The 27240-nt window shown below is 39.4% G+C and overlaps 1 protein-coding gene across 1 annotated transcript in view; it reads left to right on the top strand.

Annotated features, from left to right (window-relative positions):
• LOC122793700 (carboxypeptidase O-like) overlaps positions 1-27240 on the top strand; it is a 254733-nt gene that overhangs the window by 25704 nt on the left and 201789 nt on the right. Inside the window, exon 3 of the mRNA XM_044061919.1 lies at positions 19455-19556. Within this exon, the coding sequence (XP_043917854.1) occupies positions 19455-19556 (102 nt within the window). The remainder of the gene's footprint in view (positions 1-19454; positions 19557-27240) is intronic.

The raw sequence follows: 27240 nt of genomic DNA, 5'->3' as shown, positions 1-27240 counted from the left end.
ACACAGAAGTGGTCCCCAGGGTAAACCTACAATATCCCATCCACTCATCAAGATTCCCCTTGAAGATAGTCAGTGAGGAGCTCTGCCTGACTTGGACTGGGATCCTATTTCAAAGTGCTGGGAGCCTCTGGGTTATAAATCTGTCTCTCCAGCATATCCTATTAATTTCTGTGTTGAGGTTCAAGTCCCTCGAGCACGTAGTTCTAAGGGATTTGGATTTTTTGAGGTGGAGCATGTCCATTAGTTCTGGGATGGACATGGCTTTATACGTCAGGCACAGATCGCTTCTAAGTAGGCGGTATGCAACTGAGTAGAGCTGGAGTTTCTTTAACCGAGCAGCATAGGTCATCTGTTTGAGGCCCTTGATCCTCTTGGTGAGGTACTTTTGGGGTCTTTCCAGTTGCTGCAGGTGTCGGGTAAGGTACATCCCAAATGGGGCATTGTATTCAATTATGGGCTGGATGAGTGATGAGTAAAGGGGCACAATGACCTCCCTTGATCTAGATGTGAATTCTTTCATGATAAGGTGGGTTATATAGAAGGTCTTTCTAACCACTTTGGCAACGTGGTTGTCAAAGGAGAGGTTACTATCAACTTGGGTCCCCAGGTCCCTAATTACTTCTTCCATACTTAATGGATTACTGTCTATGTGGTAATTTATGGGCACTTTGTTTTTCCCAAAGGGGATGACTATACACTTTTTGGCATTTAGCTTTAGGCCATGGCTTTGGCACCAGTTATCCATCTCTGTGAGACCCTTTTGGAGGATGCTTGTCTCAGCTGGAGAGTTGATTATGGCACCTAGTTTGCAGTCATCTGCAAACTTGGTCAGCCATAGTCCTCCCGTGCTGGCCTGTACCTCAGAAAAATATATGCCGAACAAGAGAGGTCCCAGGACTGAGCCTTGTGGGACGCCACTTGTAACTGGTTTAGAGTCTGACATGGCTCCCGCAATTCTGACCATGTGGGCTCTATCCTTGAGCCAGTTTGCAACCCATCTTATGACGTAGGGGTTGATATTTAAGCTGGAGAGCTTTTTTATGATGCCAGAGTGGGGTATTGTGTCGAAGGCTTTTGCGAGGTCCAGGTAGGCTGTGTGGACTACCTTCCCTTCATCTATGGCCTTGGTGACTGTTTCAAAGAAATCGACCAGGTTCAAGAGGCAGGATCTGCCCTTGACAAAGCCGAATTGGGTAGGATCCAGCGTCTGTAGGTCCTCACTGTCTTTGTTTATGAGTTCCATGATGATCCACTCCATAGCTTTGCAGACCAGGCTAGTCAGGCTTATGGGGCGATAGTTTCCAGGGTCCGTTGAGGCACCACCTTTGTGGAGTGGGACCACTGTTGCTGTACGCCATTCCTTGGGTACATATCCTGTAGTAAGGCTGAGATTGAGCAGTAACATTTAATGAGGTTCTAGCTCTTCTTGGAGCTCATGTAGGATGCAGCCCGGGACACCGTCTGGTCCCATTGATGCTGTGTTTTTTGCTTTGGAGAGGGCAGCTCTCACCTGAGCATTTGAGATGTCAGGGAGACAACTCTCTGCTGGGATAGATATTTGCTCTTTTGGGGGGGAAGGGGGGAGAAGTTTGCACTGAACCTGTCTGCCAGGATGTTGGCAATGTCTGTGGGTTCAGTGTATTTTTTGTCATTTTAGACTAACTCCGAACATATCTGGGAGTTGCCACCCAGGTTCCTAACATAACTAAAGAAGGCCTTGTGATTATCTTTAGCGTCCAGTGCAATTTTTCTCTCGTAGCTGGTCTTAGATGATTTTATGAGGGACCATAGTTTTTTGCTAGTACTGATCAGAGATGCCTTACCTTTTAGGGATTTTGTTCTATCATTTAGTAGCTTCCTCCTTTTGTTGTATAGCTTATTTATGGCTGGGGTCCACCAGACAGGATGCCTGCCTTTGGAGGATTGGGTCTTGGTTTTATTTGGGATTGCATGATCCATGCATTCCTGTAGGTGTCCATAGAATGCATTTATAAAGGATTCTGCAGTTTGGGCCATAGTATCCACCGACCTGGGGGCTTTGAAGGATTTCACCTCGGTTTTTGAGAAGTGTGAAATTTGCTTTTGAGAAGTTTTTCACTGTGGTTGTCTGGGTTGGTGGTGGGGTCGGGATGTGGATGTCCAGAGAGATTAATTTATGGTCCGATCTTACCAGTGAGGGGTATGCCTCTGGTGTGGAGCATAGAGTCCCCATGTTTGTGATGATCAGGTCCAGTATGTTTTCCCCTCTTGTGGGAGTGGTGACTAGTTGTTCCATAGCATTTGAGTTTATAAATTCTAGGAACCTTTGGGCTAGGGTGTTGGGGCTTGAGTAATGCTCCCAGTCTATGTTTGGGTAGTTGAAGTTGCCCAATATAATGGTGTTTGGAGAGACCTTCATATTCTCCAGTGTTCTCAGGAAAGCAGAGTGAGGTTCCTGAGTTTGGGAGGGTGGTCTGTAGCAGGCTACAAACTGAAAGGCAGTTTTGCCCACTGTTAGTTGCACATACATGGTCTCCGATGCTTCGTGCAGTCCCACTAACCTGGAAGTGTGGGTATCTTTGATGAATATGGATATTCCCCCTCCCATAGTGGTTCGGTCCGAGTTTTTGGGGCCGAAAAGCATGGTATGAGGTATAATCTGGTAGTGCTGGGGTGCTCTTGGGAGCCTTGAACCAGGTCTCTGTTACTGCACAGACATTGATATTCTTCTTACTGTGGAGGGCTTCGAGTGCGTGCATTTTGAGGTTTAGACTTCTGGCGATGAGTAGCCTTACCCGTAGTTTCTTTTTCCTTGTGTTATCTATGGAGGTGGGTTTGTCTTTTGAGTCTTGCCTAAAAAAGGTACTATGGGGCTGGCAAGAGCCTTTGCCAGTATCCAAAAGCCCAGGGGTGACAGGTGGCAACGTGGCTTGTCGAGCATGTCATCCCAGGCTGACAGACACTGGATCCCCTTTGAATGACACCAAAACTTTAGTCAATTTTTAAAATTGATCATTTTGTCTTTATACTGTGGCATCATTCTTGGTGAGGATAAGATGCTACTCAGGGTCAGGGTCATACCTGCCTGGGCTACATGATCAGAGAGCTCCTCTATGTCTCTTTTCATGTAGTCCAGGGAGGTACGTCTCAGATCATTCACACCAGCATGGACAATGACTGAGTCATATTTGTACCTGCTTTGGAGTGACCTGAGTGCTTGTGTTATGTGGCAGATCCTGGCGCCCGACAAGCAGCTCACCGTGACCTTCTCCTTGTTCAGCCTGGTGAGTGGGACGTGAGTGTGTCTGAAAATTGAGTCACCTATTACAAGTGTATCAGGTGTGTTGTTTAGCCTTAAGGGCTGTGACTGTTTGGCACACTGCCTTTGTGAAGTATGTGTTACACGTGTTTTGTTTTGGGGTAGTGGTTGCTTGGATGTCTGCTTTGGAGGTCTCTGTTGCTTAGGCAGATTTATATTTAGAGCCTCTGAGTATGTTTTTGTGTATTTATGTGTTTGGTTTGCTGTTGTGGTAGGTCTATGTGTGACTGGATTTGTGGTGTGTGTGGTTACCTTCTCCTCCTGACTGACTGTGCCAGTACTGAGTTGAGAGAGCTTAGCCTCCAGTTTGGCTATATGGTTGCATCTCTCGCATATCTTTGTACTTGTTGGGAGGAGGAGAGGGTTGTCTGTGTGCAAGAGGCAATTGTAACATTGCCTCAAGATTCCCAGATTCACCAGCTGGACTGGAGAGGAAACCAGCAACTGACCTTTGGACATGCCTGAATAGTAAAAGTAAATCCTTTATAACTTGATCAAAAAGGACCAATAGGGGCCTAGTACTCAAAGGGAGTGAGTATATGAGGATGTAGTGCTATTAGTTTATTAGTGCTAACTTATATAATTGCTTATATGAGCAAGTGCAGGGCTTTAGATTGAAAATAGGGTCCTTACTTTGAGAGATAGAACAGATCTAAGGGAAAAAGTGAAGAGTATACTTTGTGGAGCCAAGAATAGTTTAAGCCCGATTAAGCGGCGCTGCCCGATGCTGCGCTATGTGCAAAATCTTACAAAACCACACCAAAGTGGGGTTTTATACAGGGGACTTGAAAAAGCTAGAAATTAGCCCAAAACGGCCACTAAACTACAAGATTCTGTGCTGAGATCACTCCTCCAGGGACAGATAGGCTGCTCAAAGCTCCCCACTCCCACTGATGAACAAAGAAGCTTCCTTCTATCCAAGTAAGGAAATGGGCAACACAGTAACTATTCTAAAGTCTGGAATACAGCAATGCCTGTATTAGGGACTATTCTAGGTCAGGAAAGGTGGGAAACAAGGATATTTTTTGGTTTTTCTTTTTTTTTTTACAATACAAACAGCAGAAAATGCACAGTAATTACTTAACACAGGCTAGCGCACTTGAGTGAGCAGCCTCAACAGATAAATTCAACAAAAAGACAAACTTTAAAAGTGCAGGTATGAAATTGCAAAAAACAAGATAAAACAGGCAAAAGAGCAGATTTAACTCGCTTCTCTGCGAGAATAGGCAGTCGCAAAGATAATAGCAGTAAAATATATTTAAATCAAGTAGCAGTCACTCTTTTTCGTCTCTCTGCTGCTAGCACCACTATGCAGGACCACTAGGAGCTATTGCTGAGTTGGAACAAGCGAAAAAACATGCCAAAGCGGGATTTTATACAGGGGACTTGAAAGAGCTAGAAATTAGCCCAAAACGGCCAATAAACTACAAGATTCTGTGCTGAGATCACTCCTCCAGGGACAGATAGGCTGCTCAAAGCTCCCCACTCCCACTGGTGAACAAAGAAGCTTCCTTCTATCCAGGTAAGGAAATGGGCAACACAGGAACTATTCAAAAGTCCAGAATACAGCAAAGCCTGTATAAGGGTCTATTCTAGGTTAGGAAAGGCAGGAAACAAGGATATTTTTTTGGTTTTTCTTTTTTTTTACAATACAAACAGCAGAAAATGCACAGTAATTACTTAACAAAGGCTAGTGCACTTGAGTGAGCAGCCTCAACAGATAAATTCAACAAAAAGACAAACTTTAAAAGTGCAGGTATGAAATTGCAAAAAACAAGTTTAAAACAGGCAAAAGAGCAGATTTAACTCACTTTTCGGCAAGAATAGACAGTCGCAAAGGTGATAGCAGTAAAATATACTTAAATCAAGTAGCAATCACTCTTTTCCATCTCTCTGCTGCTAGCACCACACTGCAGGACCACGAGGAGCTATTGCTGAGTTGGAACAAGCAAAAAAACGCGTCAAAGCGGGTTTTTATACAGGGGACTTGAAAGAACTAGAAATTAGCCCAAAACGGCCAATAAACTACAAGATTCTGTGCTGAGATCACTCCTCCAGGGACAGATAGGCTGCTCAAAGCTCCCCACTCCCACTGATGAACAAAGAAGCTTCCTTCTATCCAAGTAAGGAAATGGGCAACACAGTAACTATTCTAAAGTCTGGAATACAGCAATGCCTGTATTAGGGACTATTCTAGGTCAGGAAAGGCGTGAAACAAGGATTTTTTGGGGGGGGGTTTCTTTTTTTTTTACAATACAAACAGCAGAAAATGCACAGTAATTACTTAACACAGGCTAGCGCACTTGAGTGAGCAGCCTCAACAGATAAATTCAACAAAAAGACAAACTTTAAAAGTGCAGGTATGAAATTGCAAAAAACAAGATAAAACAGGCAAAAGAGCAGATTTAACTCGCTTCTCTGCGAGAATAGGCAGTCGCAAAGGTAATAGCAGTAAAATATATTTAAATCAAGTAGCAGTCACTCTTTTTCGTCTCTCTGCTGCTAGCACCACTATGCAGGACCACTAGGAGCTATTGCTGAGTTGGAACAAGCGAAAAAACATGCCAAAGCGGGATTTTATACAGGGGACTTGAAAGAGCTAGAAATTAGCCCAAAACGGCCAATAAACTACAAGATTCTGTGCTGAGATCACTCCTCCAGGGACAGATAGGCTGCTCAAAGCTCCCCACTCCCACTGGTGAACAAAGAAGCTTCCTTCTATCCAGGTAAGGAAATGGGCAACACAGGAACTATTCAAAAGTCCAGAATACAGCAAAGCCTGTATAAGGGTCTATTCTAGGTTAGGAAAGGCAGGAAACAAGGATATTTTTTTGGTTTTTCTTTTTTTTTACAATACAAACAGCAGAAAATGCACAGTAATTACTTAACAAAGGCTAGTGCACTTGAGTGAGCAGCCTCAACAGATAAATTCAACAAAAAGACAAACTTTAAAAGTGCAGGTATGAAATTGCAAAAAACAAGCTTAAAACAGGCAAAAGAGCAGATTTAACTCACTTTTCGGCAAGAATACAGTCGCAAAGGTGATAGCAGTAAAATATACTTAAATCAAGTAGCAATCACTCTTTTTCATCTCTCTGCTGCTAGCACCACACTGCAGGACCACGAGGAGCTATTGCTGAGTTGGAACAAGCAAAAAAACGCGTCAAAGCGGGTTTTTATACAGGGGACTTGAAAGAACTAGAAATTAGCCCAAAACGGCCAATAAACTACAAGATTCTGTGCTGAGATCACTCCTCCAGGGACAGATAGGCTGCTCAAAGCTCCCCACTCCCACTGGTGAACAAATAAGCTTCCTTCTATCCAAGTAAGGAAATGGGCAACACAGGAACTATTCTATCAACTTTCTAAGTTTGTGGGAGCAATATTTAAAAAGTATCACTATTTTTGGGCCTTTATCCCCCATTATTTGTGGCTTTGTCCAGATTTCTTGCTTTAAAAGGTTGAGAGGTATGACCATAAGCAGTCCACATGAAATGGTGCACCCCTGCCTGGTATGCCTGTGACTCTCCCTGTGAGGCAAAGTAACTCATCTGATTAATGCAGTAAAGGATGGGTTCTTTACCCATGGCATGAAGTTGGTCTTGAAGCTGCTACTGTCTAGAACTTTAACTGGGAAACTATTTGACCAAATTAGCTGCTTTTCTGTTATTAAACATGACTATACCTACTTCTCTATCCATGATCTGTGTTGATTTGAAAAAAATATATAGTATCCACAAGTTATCAATGAGTCAGTGTCCTTTCATGACACCTGCTTGCTGTTTTCCAGTTAGACATGACAAATGTTTATCTAATCTACTGGCTGAGAGTCTGACTTCTAAAATGAGCAAAAATATCAGACTGTACTTCCCTTCATATAAATTCCTTTCACTGTTTGGCAAAACAATTTTCAAACACTAGGCAACTCTAACAGATTCATTCAGAACCAGAACTTTTAGTAGAACAAGCAAATAGTTATTCTGGTTGCAGTCATGAATGCTACCAAACCTTTTCACTAATTAAACTTAAAATAGCCATCAGACCACCAGTATCCCTCCAGTCATTTGGAAAATACAGCTGGAAACCCATTTGAGTCCATAGCCTTCAATGACTTCATTTTCCTGGCGGCAGTCTTAATTTCATGTCTAACAATAGGGTATCCAGATCTCTTTTACCATGGTCTGTTACTTAGGCTGATTTTCCTCTTCACCTTGACCTTACACATCTTTGTAATATATATGTCAAGGTGGCAGTCTTTAAAACATGCTCTGGTCATCCATGCTTCATATGTTAAATTATCCTTGGTAAGATAAACCATTGTTTGCTTCTTTTTTCCTTTCTTTAAAAGGCCATGCTATGTATTAAGTCATGTTTTCACTATGTGTCCCCCAAAAGTCCTTTTTTGGATCTGCTTCTGTCTGAAAAATAATAATTGTTCTAAATCAGATTTTACTCTCACCATTTCTCTTGTTATATCCTACTTTGCAAACCTCCCCATCCATGCAGGTTGTTTGCAACTAAAGTAGTTTTTCTTACTTTATTTTGATTAGATCCTGTTGACTTCTCCTTGATCTCCTTTCTGCCATAATACTTACCATATCACAGCCTTTACTCTGTGCCATCAAATTAGTACCGGAGTGTTGCCTAGCTAATTCTGGCTTAGTGTTTGTGAAACAGTCTCCTTAATGTTTGACAGCATGCAACGGACTTCTATTTAAAACAGGCTCACTCAAAATAATGCCAAACCCACAACACATGATATATATAAGCCATTCAAACACACAATCTTATTTATAAAAAACTTTCTTTTTTTCCATGTAGTGCACAAAAACATAAAATATGACATAAAATTCCAACCCCCCCAAAAAAATACCAGTTGCAAAAATCATGACACCATACAGATTGACTTCCTAACATAGGATGCACTCAGAATAACATGTTCTGCGCATAACCCTGGAGAGAAGACACATTCTTGATAAACATTACAAAGCAGTAAGTTACAATACTAACTGTTTTTGCAGGGGGCAAGCCCCACTGCACCCCACACACCCTCCGCTAATTATGTATACTAACTCTGAGAAGGCACAATCCCCAGTGAAAGGAAATATTCCTCTACGCAGAGATTGCCGATCCTGCACACCTGTTGAACCCCTGTCTGTGTCGACCAGTTGGCATCGGCCTACTGTGTTCAGGATACTGTACTTTCAATATAGTGTCCAACACGCATTTGTGTGTGTGTGTGTGTGTGTGTGTGTGTATATACATGTATATATATATATATATATATATATATATATATATATATATATATACATATATGTGTGTGTGTGTGTGTGTGTATATATATATATATATATATATATATATATATATATACATACATATATACACACACACACAGACACACACACATGCATATATTTATATTTATGTCATGACATATCTTAAAATCAAATTATCAAAAAAAAAACACACAAAAGTGCAAACACTGAAAACTCATAATATCGAATTACAAAATATCTAATAATTTTCTGTTTAACTAAAAATATCCTATATCATACACCACATCCGCAAATCTGACATCAAGTGTCATCCTGGTAGTAGTACTATTAGAGAAAGGGCTTTTATAATGAAATGTGCTGTCAGGGAAAGGGTTTTTAGTAATGTAATATAATGTTAGGGAAAGGGTTTTAGCAGTCTAATTCTAAGTTGAGTTACAGCTTTACTTGTGCATGGTCAGGTAAGTCAATGTATTTATTTCTATTTATTTTACCTTCTCTTTATTTAGTTTGGCCCCATTGGCCAGGATGACAATGTGCAGGTGGTTGGTGCCTCCCTGCCCCTCCAACCCCATCCAGACTGACAAGATTACATACCAGATTGGAGCTGCCAACCTGAGGACAGCTGGCAGAGCATCATACCATCTTCAGGGGATAGGAGTGGAAACTGAGGCATCTAAGCCCTGCATCATCCACTTCTAACCACAGGGATTTTTTATATGCTTTTATTCTTTATACTTCAACAAGGGGGGAGGGGGCACATGCATTGATGTAAACAAGCATCCAGGGACACTCCATCCATGATGTACTGACATCCACTCTCCCTTCTGTGAGCATATATGCCTGTGTGACACTAGTGTTGCTCTCAAGCCTTTTGTATAGATCTCATTTAAGTTTATCATACATTTTACCTAACTCAGGATCAATAGTGACATTAAAACCTATGACTGTTGTTCGAATATTTCCACATTTTAAAGAACACAGAGAAAAATCTTACTGAGTTATCACCAGAGGCATAGATGTTTGTTAATAACATTTTCTTATTCGTGAATAACCCTTTCCTAATGATTCATCTTCCATTTCTGTTTCCTATATTTATCTCAGTACACCCCCTCAAGCCTCTGCAGAAGAGAATAATCCTACCCATCTAACCTTCTTCTTCTTTCGGCTTTTTCCCGGTTAGGGGTCACCACAGCGGATCATCTGTCTGCTCATGATTGGCAGTGGAGTTTTACGGTGTCGATTTTCCAGCCCGGCGCCCAACCTTCCACAGAAGGCACACACACGCACACACTCACACCTAGGGCCAACTTAGAGTGTCCAATTTACCTGCTGCATGTCTTTGGGATGTGGGAGGAAACCAGAGCACCCAGAGGATACCCACACGACCACAGGGAGGATATGCAGACTCCGCACAGAAGGCACCCCAGCCGAGAATCGAACCGGAGAACCTCTTACTATGAGGTGGCAACGCTAACTGCTGCTAATCTACACCTGGCTTATTATTAAAACTAATGGCAAATTCCTATTCTGTAACTTCTTAGTATCTTTTACCATCAACTTAGTTTCCTGAAGCAAATGTGTGCCAGTATTCTATGCACAATTATTGAACGACTCATCTCTTATTGGTTGGGTGTGTACCCCTCCTTGCATTCCAGGTTAACAAGTTATATGTGTCCACTCCAGCCAGTTCTGTGGCATAGAGGGATAATAGTAATACCCATTTGTTAACCAGGCCTACTGGACACACATTCCCTTTACAGGGGTGACCCAGGAGCAATGTCTGGTTAAGTGCCTTCCTCAAGGTCACACAGTAGGCAAATGATAACTGAGAGAATCAAACCCTGTACCACAGGAACTACAGCTCACAGCCTTAATCCTCTGCATCAACTTTCAGACTAAAGCCCTTACGAAAGCTACAGGTGACGCTGAGTTCAAGTAGTATGTTAGGTGCTGTAGGAGCTAGACTGGGAGGATCGTTCATTGCCAGCTTGCCCATCCCAGCAAGCTCTGGCTCATGACACGGATGACAACTAGTGGTAGCACTAGGTGTTACCCATTCGACTTTCAGCCAGCCCCACACTGTCATGTTGCTTAGCATCAAGAAAAGCTGAGAGGAATCCAGCATGTACAGGCATGTTTCCCCTTTAGGGACAGAAATAGCTGGCTTGAAGGGGTCACTGAAGGTAAGGGGGTACTCACAATGAGATGAGGGTAGGCCAACATCATGCTAAACCTTTCTGTTTCTTAGATCACTCTACTGCTAAGGTTATTCCCTCATGGGGGCCTTAGTACAGAGAGTAGTCTCACAGCTGAAGCTGCATGCTAATGCAGCAACCCAGGAAAGTGGCTAATGCTAATTGTGCTCTACCCTGGAGATGTCTGAGGCTCCTGCTTCAGAGAATTGCTAACAGAGGAAATTTTACTCTAGGAGGAAAAAACTGCATGCTGTCAAAATGTGGCAGTCACCCATTCACTCCTATGAGAGCATTCCTGGTACAGGTAAGGCCAGCAAACCAAAAGGAATAAAGAGTGCATCAGTGTGTGGATTTGTGTGTGTAGATGTCTGCTAGGGCATGAATAAGGCTCCATGAATATGTGTGTGTGTGTGTGTGTGTGTGTGTGTGTGTGTGTGTGTGTGTGTGTGTGTGTGTGTGTGTGTGTGCTTTTGTATGTGTGCCTTGATAGTCACAGTGGATTCCTGGGAGATTGCAGTACATTGGGTAAGTAGACAACGCTGAGACTGGATGTGTATGCCTGCATGGGTAGTTGCAGTACAAAATATTGGCTCACAAGCCTGGATGTGTGTGTGTGTGTGTGTGTGTGTGTGTGTGTGTGTGTGTGTGTGTGTGTGTGTGTGTGTGTGTGTGTTAGAACATACAATATATATTAGTAAGTGCTTCCATGAGTGTTGGTAAGTGTGGGAGGGAGTTGTTTGTAGATGAGTGGATGGTGGCTTTGTGTGTGTGTGTGTGTGTGTGTGTGTGTGTGTGTGTGTGTGTGTGTGTGTGTGTGTGTGTGTGTGTGTGTGTGTATTAAAGGATACCTTTTTCTACTGTGATGTGTGGACTGTTAGGGAGAACACTAGTGATCAGGTCTGTCAGCATAGTGTTTAACTCAGAGACATGGGAATAAGCCACTAATGAGGTCTTTCTGAATTTAAATTTATCACTATTGCACTAATTGACTAACCACAGTATGGCAAATAACATGGGCAGAGTAAAATTGTATGAACCCAGAGTACCCAGAGTATGTCTTTATATGCTGCTGAATAGTAGATTTTTGTAATGATGCAATATTTTGCTTTTCATAACAAAGTCATTATTTATCAACATTTATTTTCTAAGAATTTAGTATAGTTTGTGCCCAAATGATGAGTGCATTCTCTATATGCTATTGCTTATTTTCCATAACCAAGTATTTTTCAAGTGTCACAAATGAAATGTAACTAGTATTATTAATACTCATGTAATGATAATATAAAATGTTTATGTATCAGTATCATGCCTTTTTGTGCAGGTCATTACCAAAAAGAATCTTTAGTCCAGAACACATCCCAATTAAAAATACTAATATAAATAAACAAGCAAATAAATTAATAAAATGATTTTGGGGCTACTATTCCAGACCATGTGACCAAACTTGGAGAAAGCTATCTTGAGTTACCAGGAGATACCGAACCTATCGCGAATCAGAACACTACATGGCCCCGACCTTGGAGTGCACACAATACGCAGGCAAGCACAGGACAATACTGGACAAGGAGCAGATTATGCACTAGATTGAGTAAAGTCACTTTCCATGTGTCTGGGAACCAGCTTTTTCATGTTAGACTACCACAGTGATGACCCCTGGTATAGAAGAGAGAAATATATTTACAATTATTAACCATAAATCCTGGCATTCACCGTAGGACATAAATGGGAAAGGTATAGTCAAGTTTTGTTTTTGTTTTGTTGGGGGTTTTGAACAGTTTATAACTTCACAATATAAGCTCTGGCTTCAAATATGAGTAGCCACAATGCTGTTTGCAAAAGTTGTAAATGAGTTAATTATTTCATTTTTTATCCAGTTCATATCATTGGAAAAGGAAAGGATGATATTTAAAGCATTTTATTTGTGTGACCATAAATTTATTTATGTCACTGATAGTGAACTCAGCTAGTTTTACAAGATGTTATAAATAAAAAGTCCATATTTACAGAACCATCTACCACTGCTGAAAACAGTTTGTAGAGTGGAAATGGTGGAGAGCCTCCTATTATCCGCAAACAGAGCAATGTCATTAAGTAGTGAGACGTTTCTGTTGTTAATCTCCATTGGCAAAGTATTAACAAAATCTAGGATGTGAGCAGCTCAAATTATGACCCCAGTGTCCCTCCAGTACAGTTGGCCTGTGAGTAAGGTGGAATTATTAACTGTGACCTTTAAAGTTCTGTTGTTAAGATAAATGTTGAATCAGAGAATGGGTCCACTAAAATATCCAGCCTTAAACAACCAGCTAAAATGAAGAGAATGGTCACCATAATTAAAGACTGCTTTAAATCATTAAACAGGGTGCCCATCAGTAAGTCTACGTCCACACTAATCATTTTTTCTAGGTGTTTTTCTTCTGTATTAGGTCTTGACCATTAAATCATCATCCCCCAGTGGACCATTCATTCTTCTTTCCTTTTCAGCATCCAAAAAAAACCAGAAAAGGTAGGAGAGAACTGAGGACTGTGGCAGTCATCTTCCAGGGATCCAGAAGTTTCCTAGTTCCTCCCTAATTCTTGCCAGCCTGATGTATACTCTGCAAAAATGGACATATAATACTAGTGTAGTGTTGCAGACATTAATATGTGTGCTGAAATCTGACTATAGAGCTAATCTTTGCTTGGAAAATGACAGCAGAGGTATCGGACCATACACTGCTTTCTTTATTAGACTGCTGTAATCCAAGAAGGACTTAGAAGGTGCAGGAGAACAACATCAAGAGCTGGACCAAATGTAAAGCATGCAGGGTCCAATAGTGGAGATATGCAAAAAGGTGCTGTAAGATTGCCATAAGGACCAGGGGAATTAGCATCATCTTTTTTAAACATAAATCCAGAGATAAACCAGAGTACAAAGGGATGCAACGTATTACTTCCAGAAAGACCATCCCTTTTGTTAGCACTGGCAAAGGCACTGATAGCACCACATTAAACTAAGCAAGAACAATAACAATGGGTAGCTGGCTTTAGCTCTACAACTAACATCCTGGAAATTGTGAGAGCTGAACATGGCACAGATGTAATTAGTCACTTTTAGGACATTGAGTGGCATAGGCTCAAATGTAGCTGTCTTACAGGGGACCGAGCTGAAAAGGCTTCGTTCTCATCTATAGAAATGAGGTGTCAAGGCAGCTTTTCATGAGGTGAACTAAATCCTCAAAAAAGGTGGTGACTGTATGAAGATATCTAGGGTGGCACTAGTAAGTCCTGCTAATGAAGAGGGTGTGAAGTGTTTAAATTTAGAACAGCTGCTACCACTGTTTTGGAGGCAAGAGTTTATGACCTATACAACACAAATGTCACTACTTTGTACTGTGCTGTAAAGATTATCAAAGCAAATTAAATGGATTGCTTAGCTGTGATAAAGAGTCCTTGAATGTCAAGTTAAACCCCCCAAAGGATGTGACAGATCCAAAACAAGAAACCTGTTTGAAAGTATGACACCCCAGCACTGGCCCAGTAATCAAGGAGCCTCAATCCCCACCACTGGCAATGTTGAGGGTGTACACACTGGGAAGATGACAAGTACACACACACAGTAAAGTGCAATTTCCTTTAAAAGCACACAGAGGTCACAGTCAGTCTGGAGCTGGTTTCTCCATCTTTCTCCAGATCCCCAATAAGACTCCCCATTGGCACAGCTCTAGAGTTGAGATCTCAGCTGAGTGGCCAGGCTAAGACCTCCAGCACCCTCTCTGTCCAACCAGTGCTTTGTGTCCCTGCCCAAGTAGCTGACACACACACACACACACACACACACACACACACACACACACACACACACACACATTTTGAGATTTGATTTATACACAAACACACACCTGGGAAAGGCTGGCATAGGTTTACTAGCTATGCCCCCTTCTGCCCAGACTATATGGTAGTTAAGACTGCCACCAGCCACTACTTATCAGCTACTTTAAGGCCTTTAACAAAGGGTGTCCAATCTTACTATGTAATGTTAATATTAATCCAAATGCTAGTTTGACCAAGCCCGGCTATTAGGAGTGGCCTGTACAGTGTCACCAAATAGATATGTAAGTACTCTAAGAGCTTAAATATCTATAAACAGACCAGCCACAACTGAAAGTTTTAAATATATTAAATAATACATAATAAAAGAACAAGACAGTACTAAGTAATCAGTTACATCAGAGTTCAAAATCACAGCAAATATTTAAAACAATGTTGTAAGACAGTCTGAAACAAATAAAGCAAACTTCTAATCTATATTTTACTATAGTCCTATCTGAATTTAAAGAGTTACTATGCCCTAAAACTTATTTACAGAACAACAAGCAGGCAGAAGTGGTGAGTGGATGTTCTTGTTAAATCAAAGACAAAATACAAAATGCCCTCTTTCTCACTCTCAGAAAGTTCTTAAATTACTATCTCAAATATTGCTGCTGGAATACTTGCAGCATGACATCACTTTTTGTCACCTGGATTCAGTTCCCAGGCTAAACCCCTGTTGTTAGAAACTAACAGAATTTAGCATCTCTCTGTGAAAATACATAGCCTTCAGATGTTTGCAACTGCTAGGAGACATAAAACAATACAACACTTACAAAACAACACAGAGAGTCCCCTAATGTAGACATCCTATCTCCTGTTGACTGAAACTGAAAGAAAACATCTCTTTTTTATGGCCTATCAATAAAGTACTTCAGTCTCAACTGTTCTTAAGTTTTGCAAGTTAATCTCCTGTGTTTGTCTCCCCTGTTAAAAAAAAAATATATATATATATATATATATATATATATATATATATATATATATATATATGTCCAAACAGCTACAGTAGTGTATATACACCTCTGCTCTGTATTTTACAAAACATCTCTTCACCACGCATGTCTGTACAATATGACATACATGTTGATATTCACAAATGACACACCACCACTTACAAAATTCCAGATAGCTGGGCTGGCAGTACTTCCTTTTGTTATATTTCTATATAAATCATATTAATATTCACAAATGACATATAATTATTTACAAAATTCCAGATAGCTGGGCTGGCAGTGTGACAGAAGGCAAAGGCAGTGATAATAGAGTATTAAAAATAATGCAGTGTCATTTGGAGGATCCATGGAAGGTACAGAACTCCTGAAGTAAGGGGTTTATTTTTATCACTTTATATTGTATATCAGAGAGTGTCATAGAAAACTGGTTGATGTACAGACATGCTCTACCAGAAATTATAAGAACAGACATATTGCAATTTTCAGACCATACCCCTGCAGGAATAATCTTTTTGACAACAGATTACAGAGTATCCAACATGCTGTGCAAAGATGATACACTGATTCTGAGGGAGCACAAGTGAAGTGACTACACCAAAACATCATAGGAGGACTATGCACAAACAAATATGTACGATGCAGTGCTTCCCTTCTTATGAAGATTCCATGAAATGGGAACTGTGCAGCATATTTAAAGCGGCTATGGTCTTTCAGCAGAAAGAGAGGGAAAACTCAGTACTGATCTCAAAAGTGACCAATACCAGGCTTACAAAAGATGCAACGAAAAAAAAACATAGTCTTGCAGTACATGCAGGTTATAAATCATTATAACAATGCTGTGGAGGATATAAAATAATATTTCTCCTGGGACACTGGGGGAAAGCTGTGTAAATTCCTGGCCTGGAGGATTTAGAAGAAATGACTGTATAGATAGACAACAATCCAAAGATCCAAATGTTTATGGCCTTTCTTCAGAATTCATGGGATGTTATGCAAGTATGATGTTGTACTTTGCATGTCAAAACAGGTTGTAGCAAAGGCCTGAGCATCCCCCCAGGCATTCTAAAAATGCTGAGTTCAGGCAAAAGGTAGATTAGCAGGTGGAGGCAATGTAAGACAGGTCCTGTTCTGCAGGCCTGAGTAGCCTTCCTAGGGAAATGACAGAGGGAAGAATGGTCTCACAGTTTAAGTGATAGACATGTACATTTTAGGGAGTAAAGCCTTTAAAGAAAAGTGTTTCAGAAAGGGTGGGAAGTTGGAAGTATTCCTCCAAGATTTTTTCTCATAATAACCTTATCTAAGTTGGGGAGCAAGCTATCAAAACATGACATTGTAGGTTAGTATCACTTTTGGCCATGGAAGCCAATAGGTACAGTAAAGTCTAAATTTACAGAAAAAGTAGGTGGTCCAGAAGCTAATCCATGCAATGCAGAAAAGTTTCAGTGCAGATCATGTCCAAAAATTGACGACCTTGATGCAGACTACAAAGAAATAAGGGATTTCACTGTAAGCAGCTTTCCTGGTGCGCTTATAAAAAACTTTGATTTATGAGAATGAAGTTATATTTGGGAGATGATGAGGGAGTGAGGCTTCCAGTTTTCATTTACCATGAACTAAGTCATAGTCAGAAATATCAAACCCCATCCAAGAGTAGACAATGGGATGGCTAAAACTACTGTAATGGCAGTCATTTGGTGGCAGTGTTGAACTGATAGATGCAACCTCGTTCACTGAAAAACAAGCAGAGGTTTCATACTGTGACAGATAAAGCTGTTCTAGACAGGCTATACTAAAAAACCTTTCCACCACACAACAGAGTGCATCTGGTGAGTTAGCCATTGAAAAGATGGCTTTAGTCAGGAATGGTACCTTCTTATGAGTGACTTCTGCATGATATTAAGTGTAATGCTCCAGCAGCTGACATTTGTCACTCCACAGACATGCTGTATGCCCTTGACATTCCAGTCTGTGACCTTCTTGATATAGAAGGTTACCAAGGGTGATATCTCCTAATAGATATCAGGTGAACACAACTTGGGATAATAAGTCCAATGCTGAGGTCAAAGACCTATTATAGTTGCCCACCATGGTATCCCAGGAATCTGCACCATCCTCTGAAAGAAACTGAGGCAGTGCAGAAGAAACATCCTCAGAAGTATTAGCTGATGTCCTTTATTAATCACTGTTGAGGATTCACTTCCTATGGAAAGTGTCCTGCTAAGAATACCATACAATGGGCAAGCATACGAAAGCTTATGAGTCTTCCTCTCATGCCATACATCTGGTGCATGGCCAAATCACCAGAATGTGAAGTGGTACATAAGAGACATATGGGCATGAAAATCTTCAGAACTTTCTTGCCACCAGCTTGAACAGAGAATCTTGTTTGTGTTTCAGTCTGTCAGCCAAATAGTCTATGCCAGCTTCCATTTTGTTGGATAGATAAGTATCTCATGAGGTTATCCTCCTCTTTTCCTTTTTCTTCACAGAATTTTGGTATTTTTCATGTCAAACAAGAGGGGCAAATATGACTGTGAGAGGCAGATACCACACAGAGATAATCACAGAAAATATTTGTTCTGCATAGTTCCTCTCATAATTACAAATAGTGTTCAGTCTTCCAGCCCTTTGTGTCCAAAACCCTCAAAAGTCACTTATGTTCTCTTAATTTTTCTTAAGAATCAGCATCTTATGGAGCTTGTACATGGTAGGATGGCCTCTGATTCCAGCGTGTTGGTGGTCCACCTACAGCTGAAGAAAAAGTTCACAGCTGAAAACAGAAACTTTCGTTTTCTGATATGATCCAGAAATCCCTGCTGTGGCACTTGATCAGCCATCAGGTCCGCCAGTCTTGGCAGCTGCTCCTGCTGTCATGACCCTGTTGGAGGCCGGTAAGCTGCAGCTCTTAGCATATCCTGTGTGACTGGCCAGACTACCATTACGGCTGTAAAGGGGAAAACTCAACTGGTTAGTTTGTAGGGTCCAGAGGGTATTCCTCAAATTCTAGCCTGGGGAGAGGTATCAGGTACCCTAATAGAGGTAGATCAAAGGGTGGATCCTCCATGTTACATGCAAGCTCACATACCTAAGAAAAACAATTATAAGGGAAGGTATCTTATTTCTTCTTCTTCTTCTGAACTGAGAAACCCTCAGAAGGAGTGGTGCAATTTTTCATAGGGTCTCTTTAAGGCCATTTTTGTCCTTAAAGCCTTCCCAATTCTTTTCTTCATTTTCTACTTCTCCCTCTCCTAAAAAGAGACATGGAGCCATCTTCTGCAGAAAAGGATGCTCTGAATCTGAAGTAGATTCTTTAGCTAACTTTTCTCAGATTCATTCATCTGTGGGATACGAGTCTGAAGAGGATGATACTATGTCCCCTGACTTACCTTTGGAAAAACTTTCTTTCATGGACATATTTTTATTCTTCCACACTTGTTATAACTGAAGATAGTTTATCTGTGCATACTGTATTATATGATATCAAATATTTAGAACTATGTATGAATAATTCTGCCTATAGATTGTGTTTTGTAGCCCACACTGTTTGATGCATATAGCCCAGTAATTTGAAAACAACATATGCTGAGTGATAATGTTTTATGCTAAGATGGTATCCGTATTGGGAAACACACTGTATATTTACATTGTGTGTTTCTGTGGTAGCCTTTATTATATAATATTTATTATTTTGTACTAATGTTGTTGATCTTCTGAGGAATATTAGTAGGTCCCAAATGGGCTATGCATTTTTAGAGTGGAGCAGTCCCATCTTCTGTAAGGTATTAAATATGTCAATTATCAAGTGAAATGTATCAGCTGGTCTAAAAAAAAGTCACCTAGTCTAACATGCATCTTTGTTTTATACTGAATTTTTCAGATATATCACTGGATGGATCTGATGAAGGACGAACACAGCAATGTGGTGTCACAGCACCTGCTGGGTATGACATCTGAGAAAAGGCCAATGTATTATCTGAAGGTAAAAAGACCTTTGCCTCTGCCTATGGCTATTCTATCTAAAACACGAAGCAGATTTGTTCTGTATTATCAACAGAGATAAGTGTTACTTTGCTGTATAATGGTTTGGCTGTAATAATGGTTATAGAAACGTAGATACCAGGGAATTTCTGAGAAACGTTTTTAATAAATGCTTTTATAGCCTAGACAAAATATCTGGAAGACATAAGATGTTATATTTTTCATGTCAAGTATATACCTTATCAATGAAAGTTAAAATAAAAACCCAGGTACCTCACTGTTTTTCTGTCAGTGTTCAAGTGGTCCGGTGGCCAAGTTACCATGAATTTTTAATTTGTGATTCATTGTTAAAACAGTACTTTAGCAGTGTATTTGTGGTTTTTAAGTACTGGAACACTGATATACTGCCTAAGAACTACAGAGCACAACAAACCATACTCCTTAAATGGAGACAAGGTGAAGGGTATACATTTTTAGCAGACTAGTATGAGAATCCAGTGTTACAGAGCTCTCCAGGTTAACCTGGTCATAAGCAAAGTTCACTTATGAGGGGCACTAGTTTACATTCATTTATGACCAGTAAGTATTTTCCTTTAAAACTATCTACATACTGTGTGTGTGTGTGTGTGTGTGTGTGTGTGTGTGTGTGTGTGTGTGTGTGTGTGTGTGTGTGTGTGTGTCTATATACATGTATAAGTGTTTCATACCTATCAAATGTCCCTGACTTTGACTCAAATTTTATCTGTGCCCCTCTTAATCTTCGTAAAACTGGGGACATTTGGAGAAAAATGAGATGAGTTACACTTAATAAATAATGCCAGTAATTAGAGTTCTAGACTTCTTTTTCTTCAGAAAATGTATATTAATTTATACTCTCTTAGGGTCTATATTAGAAGTACGAAAATGCTTCTGAGCAAATACGGAAACAGCGACACATATTCATCGAATCACATTTAAGTGATTCGATGAATATGTCATGGGATAAGGAGATAGTTGGCCAACTTAATGGAGTTGCCCTTTCCTTCCTTATAGTGCGATCTTGGAGTTGGTATATTTAGTTAGGGGGATATAGGGGGCTTTGCCCCCACCTGTAGATGGTGTTAAATTATTTTTTTTTAGCAAACGGCCACGTAAGTTTTTTCCCTAGGGAAAAATTCACTTACGTGGCCATCGCTAATTTTAGGTTTCTTGCATTATGTGTTGACTTTTATGTAGTCGCACATATGCACTTTTGGTCTTATAATATAGACCCCTCTCTTATTCTGTTAATGTCTTAAGTTAATAGTAATAATGTTTTAAAAGTGTCCCTGATTATTTCTGGATTTGTCTCTGATCTGTTGAGATTTGTCCCTGATTCATTGAGAACTATGGTGTGTGTGTGTGTGTGTGTGTGTGTGTGTGTGTGTGTGTGTGTGTGTGTGTGTGTGTGTGTGTGTGTGTGTGAGAGTGTATGTGTGTGTTCGTATATTTGCATATAGATACTGTAGCAAATTAACATATCAGAGGCACTTGACTTAACTTTAGTGCAATTTATTTACAGAGACTAAACATAAAAGTTCAGTCTTTGAAAGCAAACATTCCACATACCTTAATTCAGCAGCTCACAGTTCAAATAATGGTTTATTAGGTCCAGTTCAGTTGTAGGACAAATGCTGCACAGCCTTCAATATATATATATATATATATATATATATATATATATATATATATATGTGTATATATATATATATATATATATATATATATATATATATATATATATATATATATATATATATATATATATATATATATATATATATATATACAGTTCTCTGCAGGATCCTGCTTCAGTAATTCACAGTTCCATGGGTTCTGACTACACAAAATTACCTAGAGTCACTATCCCAGATGTTAGTCCCTGTTGATAGGAGGCAAATGCCCCCCCCCCCCAAAACAGGCTTAAACTTGTATGCCTTTCCAAGTCTTTGTGTCCTGCGTCTGTCCCTCCCTTTTCATTAAATAGAGACATGGGATTCTTCCAGTGTAAGCAAATGTGGATCCTCATTCTGATTGCCCCAAGACTACATCTCAGCAGACCCCACAGAGTTCCCTATGGGGCACTATACCACAAGTGGCAACACAGGGCTGGACAATAAATGGACAACATTTTAGCACAAAGAGTGGCTAAGCCTTCTCTGACCTTAACTAACAGAGACAATGGAAAGAGTTAAGCTGTGAAGCACTTCAGTTAGGGTTGTGCCCTGCTGTTGATAACAAAATGTATGTTTCAGTGCATTTGTGGAAGGACTGCACTGTATGTATCCCAACATTGTAGTCAGGAATATATATATATATATATATATATATATATATATATATATATATATATATATATATATATATATATATATACCGGGTTGCATGGACCATGGAGAAAGTATTTTTGGCTTTGGAGAGGGAAGTTATTCTTGAAACAGGGTAATCCTTGAATGGGGCTGGACTCGAGGGATTTGTGGATCTACTATGAGCATAGCTGGTATGAAATTAGCAAATTTATCCGCTAGTATGTTGGCAATAGCCTTTGGGTTGAACTAGGTTTTGTCATTGTGAATTAGCTCTGAGAATTTTGGGGTGTTATTTCTTAGTTTCCAGACATAGTGGGAAATGATTGTTATTATATATGGTTTCTGGTCCTATTTTCAGTTCTTGTTTGGCTTTGATCTTCCATCTGGGGATCTTTTTATCTCTTTACAGGTTCACTTGCTAGAAACCTTTATGTGGGCAGATTGAAATTTTTTGTAGGCAGTTAGTAATTTTTGTCTTGTTTATTATATTGCTTGTTTATGTGGGTAGCCCACAAAGGAAAGGTGGTTTATTTTTTTACATTTCCCATTATGTTAGGTCCTATCATGGACTACCTGCTCTATAAATCTAAGTAAATGTAAAATTCTGCAGTACAGATGGTAGCTGTATCTGCAGGCAGGACAGAGTTACTGTAATGAAATTTCAAAATTCCATCATGGTGTTTTACATTAGTAAGCTAGAAGTGTTCACTAAGGAGGTGTTGTAATTTAGACAAAGCTACTGCTTTGTGACTGGAATTGACTAAGGATATAAAAGAGGTGGGATGCAAAAGAGGGCTATGTTTATTAGGACAAATTCTAGAATGTTAGGACCCCAGTGGGTAAACTGATTATTTGTTGCATGGAGTTTGCATTTATTAGGTCAAAGAACCACTGATAGTGTGTGATTTCCAATTAATCAATGGATAATTGAACTTCTGAGCATTAAAAGCACTGCAGTTTAGCATGAATTCAGTTAAACACAGTTAAATCTTTTTCATGGTCATTGGGGACATGGAAACTGATCTATAGGACCCTATGCAGTGATAATTTATTTTGTTTAGTGATATCAAGTTCAATAAATTCAGTTTGAGAGTCATGGGGAATCAGTCTGGTGATTAAACAGCCTCTGAAAAATGCTGGCAGTAGCATAGTTAGGGTGGGGCAAAGATGGCACAAATTGTTAGAGTCTATATTAGATGAATGAAAGTTCATCTTAGCGAACACTCACAAGAACGAAAATCCAGGAAATTGAAACTGCAATTGTGGGGGGCTGTGCCCCCCACCCCCCGCTAAATATATATTCCTACTCCGAGATCGCACTACAGTGAGGAAAGGGCAAATATTCCCATCTTCACTGTACCGCAATCTCACAATTGCAGTTTCGTGTTCCGCAATTTTCGTTCATGTGAGCGTTCTCTAAGATGAACTTTCGTTCATCTAATATACACCCAATTGTTAGGGGTTTAAAAGGAAAAACACACCAATCACGTATAAACCATGTATTTTAGTCATCCACCAATCACACTTTGTATGAACGTAATCTAAGCAGGCTACTTAAAGAAACTCCTTCATTTAAGCCTGGGTACATCCGCGCATTTGATTTGATTTGCCATCTCAATTCTGCATATTCTAATAAAGCTTCCCATGGTCCACCCCTGTTGTTTTTTTTTGTATAACATCTAGACCAAAAAAAATGTGAGAAGGATAACCAGAGAGATGTTTAAAAAGTGCATTTGTGTCTTTTTTATGTTTGATATCAGATAAATGTTCATACATTCTCTTGTTTCCTTTTAGTTTTACCCAGTAGAATCTTTCACAATCTTGACACATAGCCAGATATACTATTCCAAATGTGTTACAGTTTCAGTGAAACTTAGATCTAATCTTAATACCATTGGTCACTACTGAATCGTGTTCCAATATATTCTTACATAACGAGCAAAAACCACACTTGAAAGTTCCTTTCTTTTTGTTTGTGTGAATATGTGGTAACTCATTGTCTTGACATTCAAGAAATTGCTTTATAGATTTCCCCTTTTTATAGACTAATCTGGGTTCTGTCCCTAAAACCTGTACAACATTGTCAAAGCAAGAAAAAAATTTCCAGTTTGATTTTTATAACATTAAATATAACTGAAATATTTGTTGCAAACTTGGTGACAAAACTGTCTACATATCTGAATTGTTACTTTGTGTTTCCTGGTTCAAATTTGAATAATCCCCTGCGTTCAAAATCAGGACATAGAACCCTGTGTCTCTCCTGATTTTAACTTCCTTATAAAATTCCATGACCAGTTCCATAGAGTACTCTCTGGCCCTGAACATGGATGTTAAAATGTCACATTCCATGTAAAAAGTGTCATCCACTGAAATCATTTGTGCCATACGAATGAACTGTCCTTTGACTATTCCCTTTTTTTGAAATTCTGGATGACAACTCTGACGGTGTAACATACTGTTAGAATATGTGGTTTTCCTATAAATGTTGCTAATAATCTTTTGTTTATGTGTATCTTTAATAATGTCTACATCTAGAAGGGGTGTCCAACCTTTTGGCTTGACAGGGCCACATTGAGTGAACAGAAATTGTCTTGGGGCCGCATATAAAATATATCATATAGTTAACTCTTTCGATGCCACAGGAGACCAAAGTCGTCCTCCTGGCTGTACTGTAGGTGCATTCGAACAATTAATAAATGTAATAAATGCCTAATATTTGCCTTAAAATTCTAATTCTCATTCTGATTTTAATTATTTAATCTAACAGTTAACTCTAACACCTTAGTTAATATATAGATTTTTTTTACAACTAAACAGATATTCACTACAACACTAGCATTTCTCACTGGGAAAACCACTCCAGCAGTCCATCTACATACAATGTCAACATTAGCAGTCCTACAACACTATAATCCACAAAAATAAACCAACAAATTTGCAATAAAGTAAAGAATTCACATTACTGACTTAATAAAACAATTCTAAATAAGCTACAAGAGGGTCTCACCCAAACAAATGACTGGTGCCAGAAACAGGGCCTCAAGCTAAATGCCAAAAAATGCACAATTATCCCCTTTGAAGAGAGTGATGACCCCACAAATTATCACATTAATAACAATGTTGTAAGCACGCAATCAGTCGTGAGGTGCTTGGGCACCCAGGTGGATAGAAACCTGACTTTTGACCACCACATTTTCTCCGTTGTATGGAAAGCTTTTTACATGGCCCACCTCATTACTAAAGGTATCTCATCCAGGGACAAGGAGGACATAACATCACTGTATTCTTCCTTTACAAGAGGAATTATTGAGCGCAACACCCCTTTTGGCACGTGCCTTAGCAAAACACCATGCCAAAAGAAGACTACAACCATTTCTGACAAAAAAGGTCAAAGGACTGAGTTCACTTAGTTATCCAAACAAACTAAAAAGCTTCTTGCTTTCCTCTGTCTCTCACTGGCCACTAAAAATTTAATCGCTGGCTTGCTTTCCAGGCTAAGAAAGATCCTGCCTTAAGAGACTTTCTCCACCTCAGAAATACTGGTTATATTTAAAACACTCACTACAAAGACCATAGCCTTCACTGCAACATAAACAAGCCACTTTGTATGGACAGGTTCTTGACACAAAAACTTTCAACTTCTGTAAAAAGCTCCTCTCATTATCAAAAATTTAGTTCAACAACACTACAACTGGATGGATAGCCATGAATGTACTCCTTAAGTAAGTAGCATAGCCTTCATCAAACCGGAAGGAAAATCCACATACTAAACTTTCCCAGCTGGATGGCTAAGATCTAATATTGGTTACTCAAGTCTACTTGTCTAAGAAGAGGGGCCTATTTAACTAAGAATTCCATTTGCAAAAATATATTCAGTATACATATTAAATCTCTCTCTCTTACACACACACACACACACACACACACACACACACACAGAAAAGGAGCCCCTACTTGTAAAATAGGCAACCTCAGTAATCACATGACACAGTCTCACTGATTGAAATTGTCTGGAAGTCAAAATATCTGAAAAAAAATCATAATAGAAATGGATTCATCCATGCAATTTCCCACCACCAAAAGGACCATCAATAAATCAACAAACAACTGCTCAGCAAAAATTAAATCAATAAGAAATCTATAAACTTTCTAAGATCATACTACATATTGGAATAAACATATAACTTCCCTCCAATCTAAAGCCATTTGACATTCAGACATTTTAATTTGTGCAGAAGTTATTCACAGACTGACCGTTTACTAAGCTGTAATGCTGACCATCACTTTTGAAAAAAACAAATTCCCACACTTTGTCAATAGCTCAAAGTGAAGAAAGGATTACTTTTTATTTATTATGTATTTATTTCATTTTGGAAAACATCTTTAAAACTGTTAAACTGATCACACACCCAAAAACACAGAAAAGTTATTGTGATAAGTAAGCCACAGACTGCTGCAAGAAATCAGTCACAGCACACTATGCTTACGTCCGAACCAATGAAGCATACCTGTCAATTCCAAAAGAATTAAAGTAGCATAATAAGAAAGTTATTTGCAAGATTACATGGCAGTTTATATTGGAAATAAGTGGAGATATTAAAAATGCTCTGTTTCTCATAATTATGCTGAAAAGTCTTCCAAGATAAATACAACCTTCTGATTTAGCATGGAACCATGCCTCTCAACCTTAGAGCAAGAATTCTGGACAAAGCGAAAAATAAAATTGTGACACAGGCCCAAAATAGTTATGCATCACAGACACCATTGAAACAAGTGTAGCTGCAAACATTATACATCACGTATAATGTTTCTATCCCATTATTGTCAGTTCAACATTAGCTCATTCAATCCTGCCTTCTTTTGCAACAAAGAAAACCATACTTTGAAATGACAAATCCATTAAAAATAATAAAACACATTGGCTCCACATCCTGCAACTTCCTACCTGCAAACAACCACAGAGCTTTCACTGAAACTAGGTCTGCTTATTTCCACAGAATGACACCTCTCCCTAATTAAGTCTAATGGTATACAATCTACCAGGATCTGGACTACCTGAAATAAATTAAATTATGGCCTGTAAATTGCAAGTGCACTTTGTTTAATTAAACTACATTTAAAAGCCCACTTGCTGTATTTTTTCAGTAACATCCCAATATCCATTTCCAGGTCACTTTACAAGACATTGGCAGTGGTAGACTTAGCATCCTCCAGATCCCTACAGGACCACACTCATACTGCTAACATTGTCCATTACATGTAAATATCCATTCACTGTAAATGGCAAGAAGCTATGTCTTAAAAAATCTATTTTTGGCATTCCTAGTACCCAAGTATCAGGTTTTGAAACAAAGAAAC

The sequence above is a fragment of the Protopterus annectens genome, chromosome 2.part0, assembly GCF_019279795.1.
Source record: "Protopterus annectens isolate FY-2018-M chromosome 2.part0, PAN1.0, whole genome shotgun sequence".
Classification (NCBI taxonomy): domain Eukaryota; kingdom Metazoa; phylum Chordata; order Ceratodontiformes; family Protopteridae; genus Protopterus; species Protopterus annectens.
The sequence above is the reverse complement of the archived record's forward strand: the minus strand, read 5'-3'. Positions and strand labels throughout refer to the sequence as shown.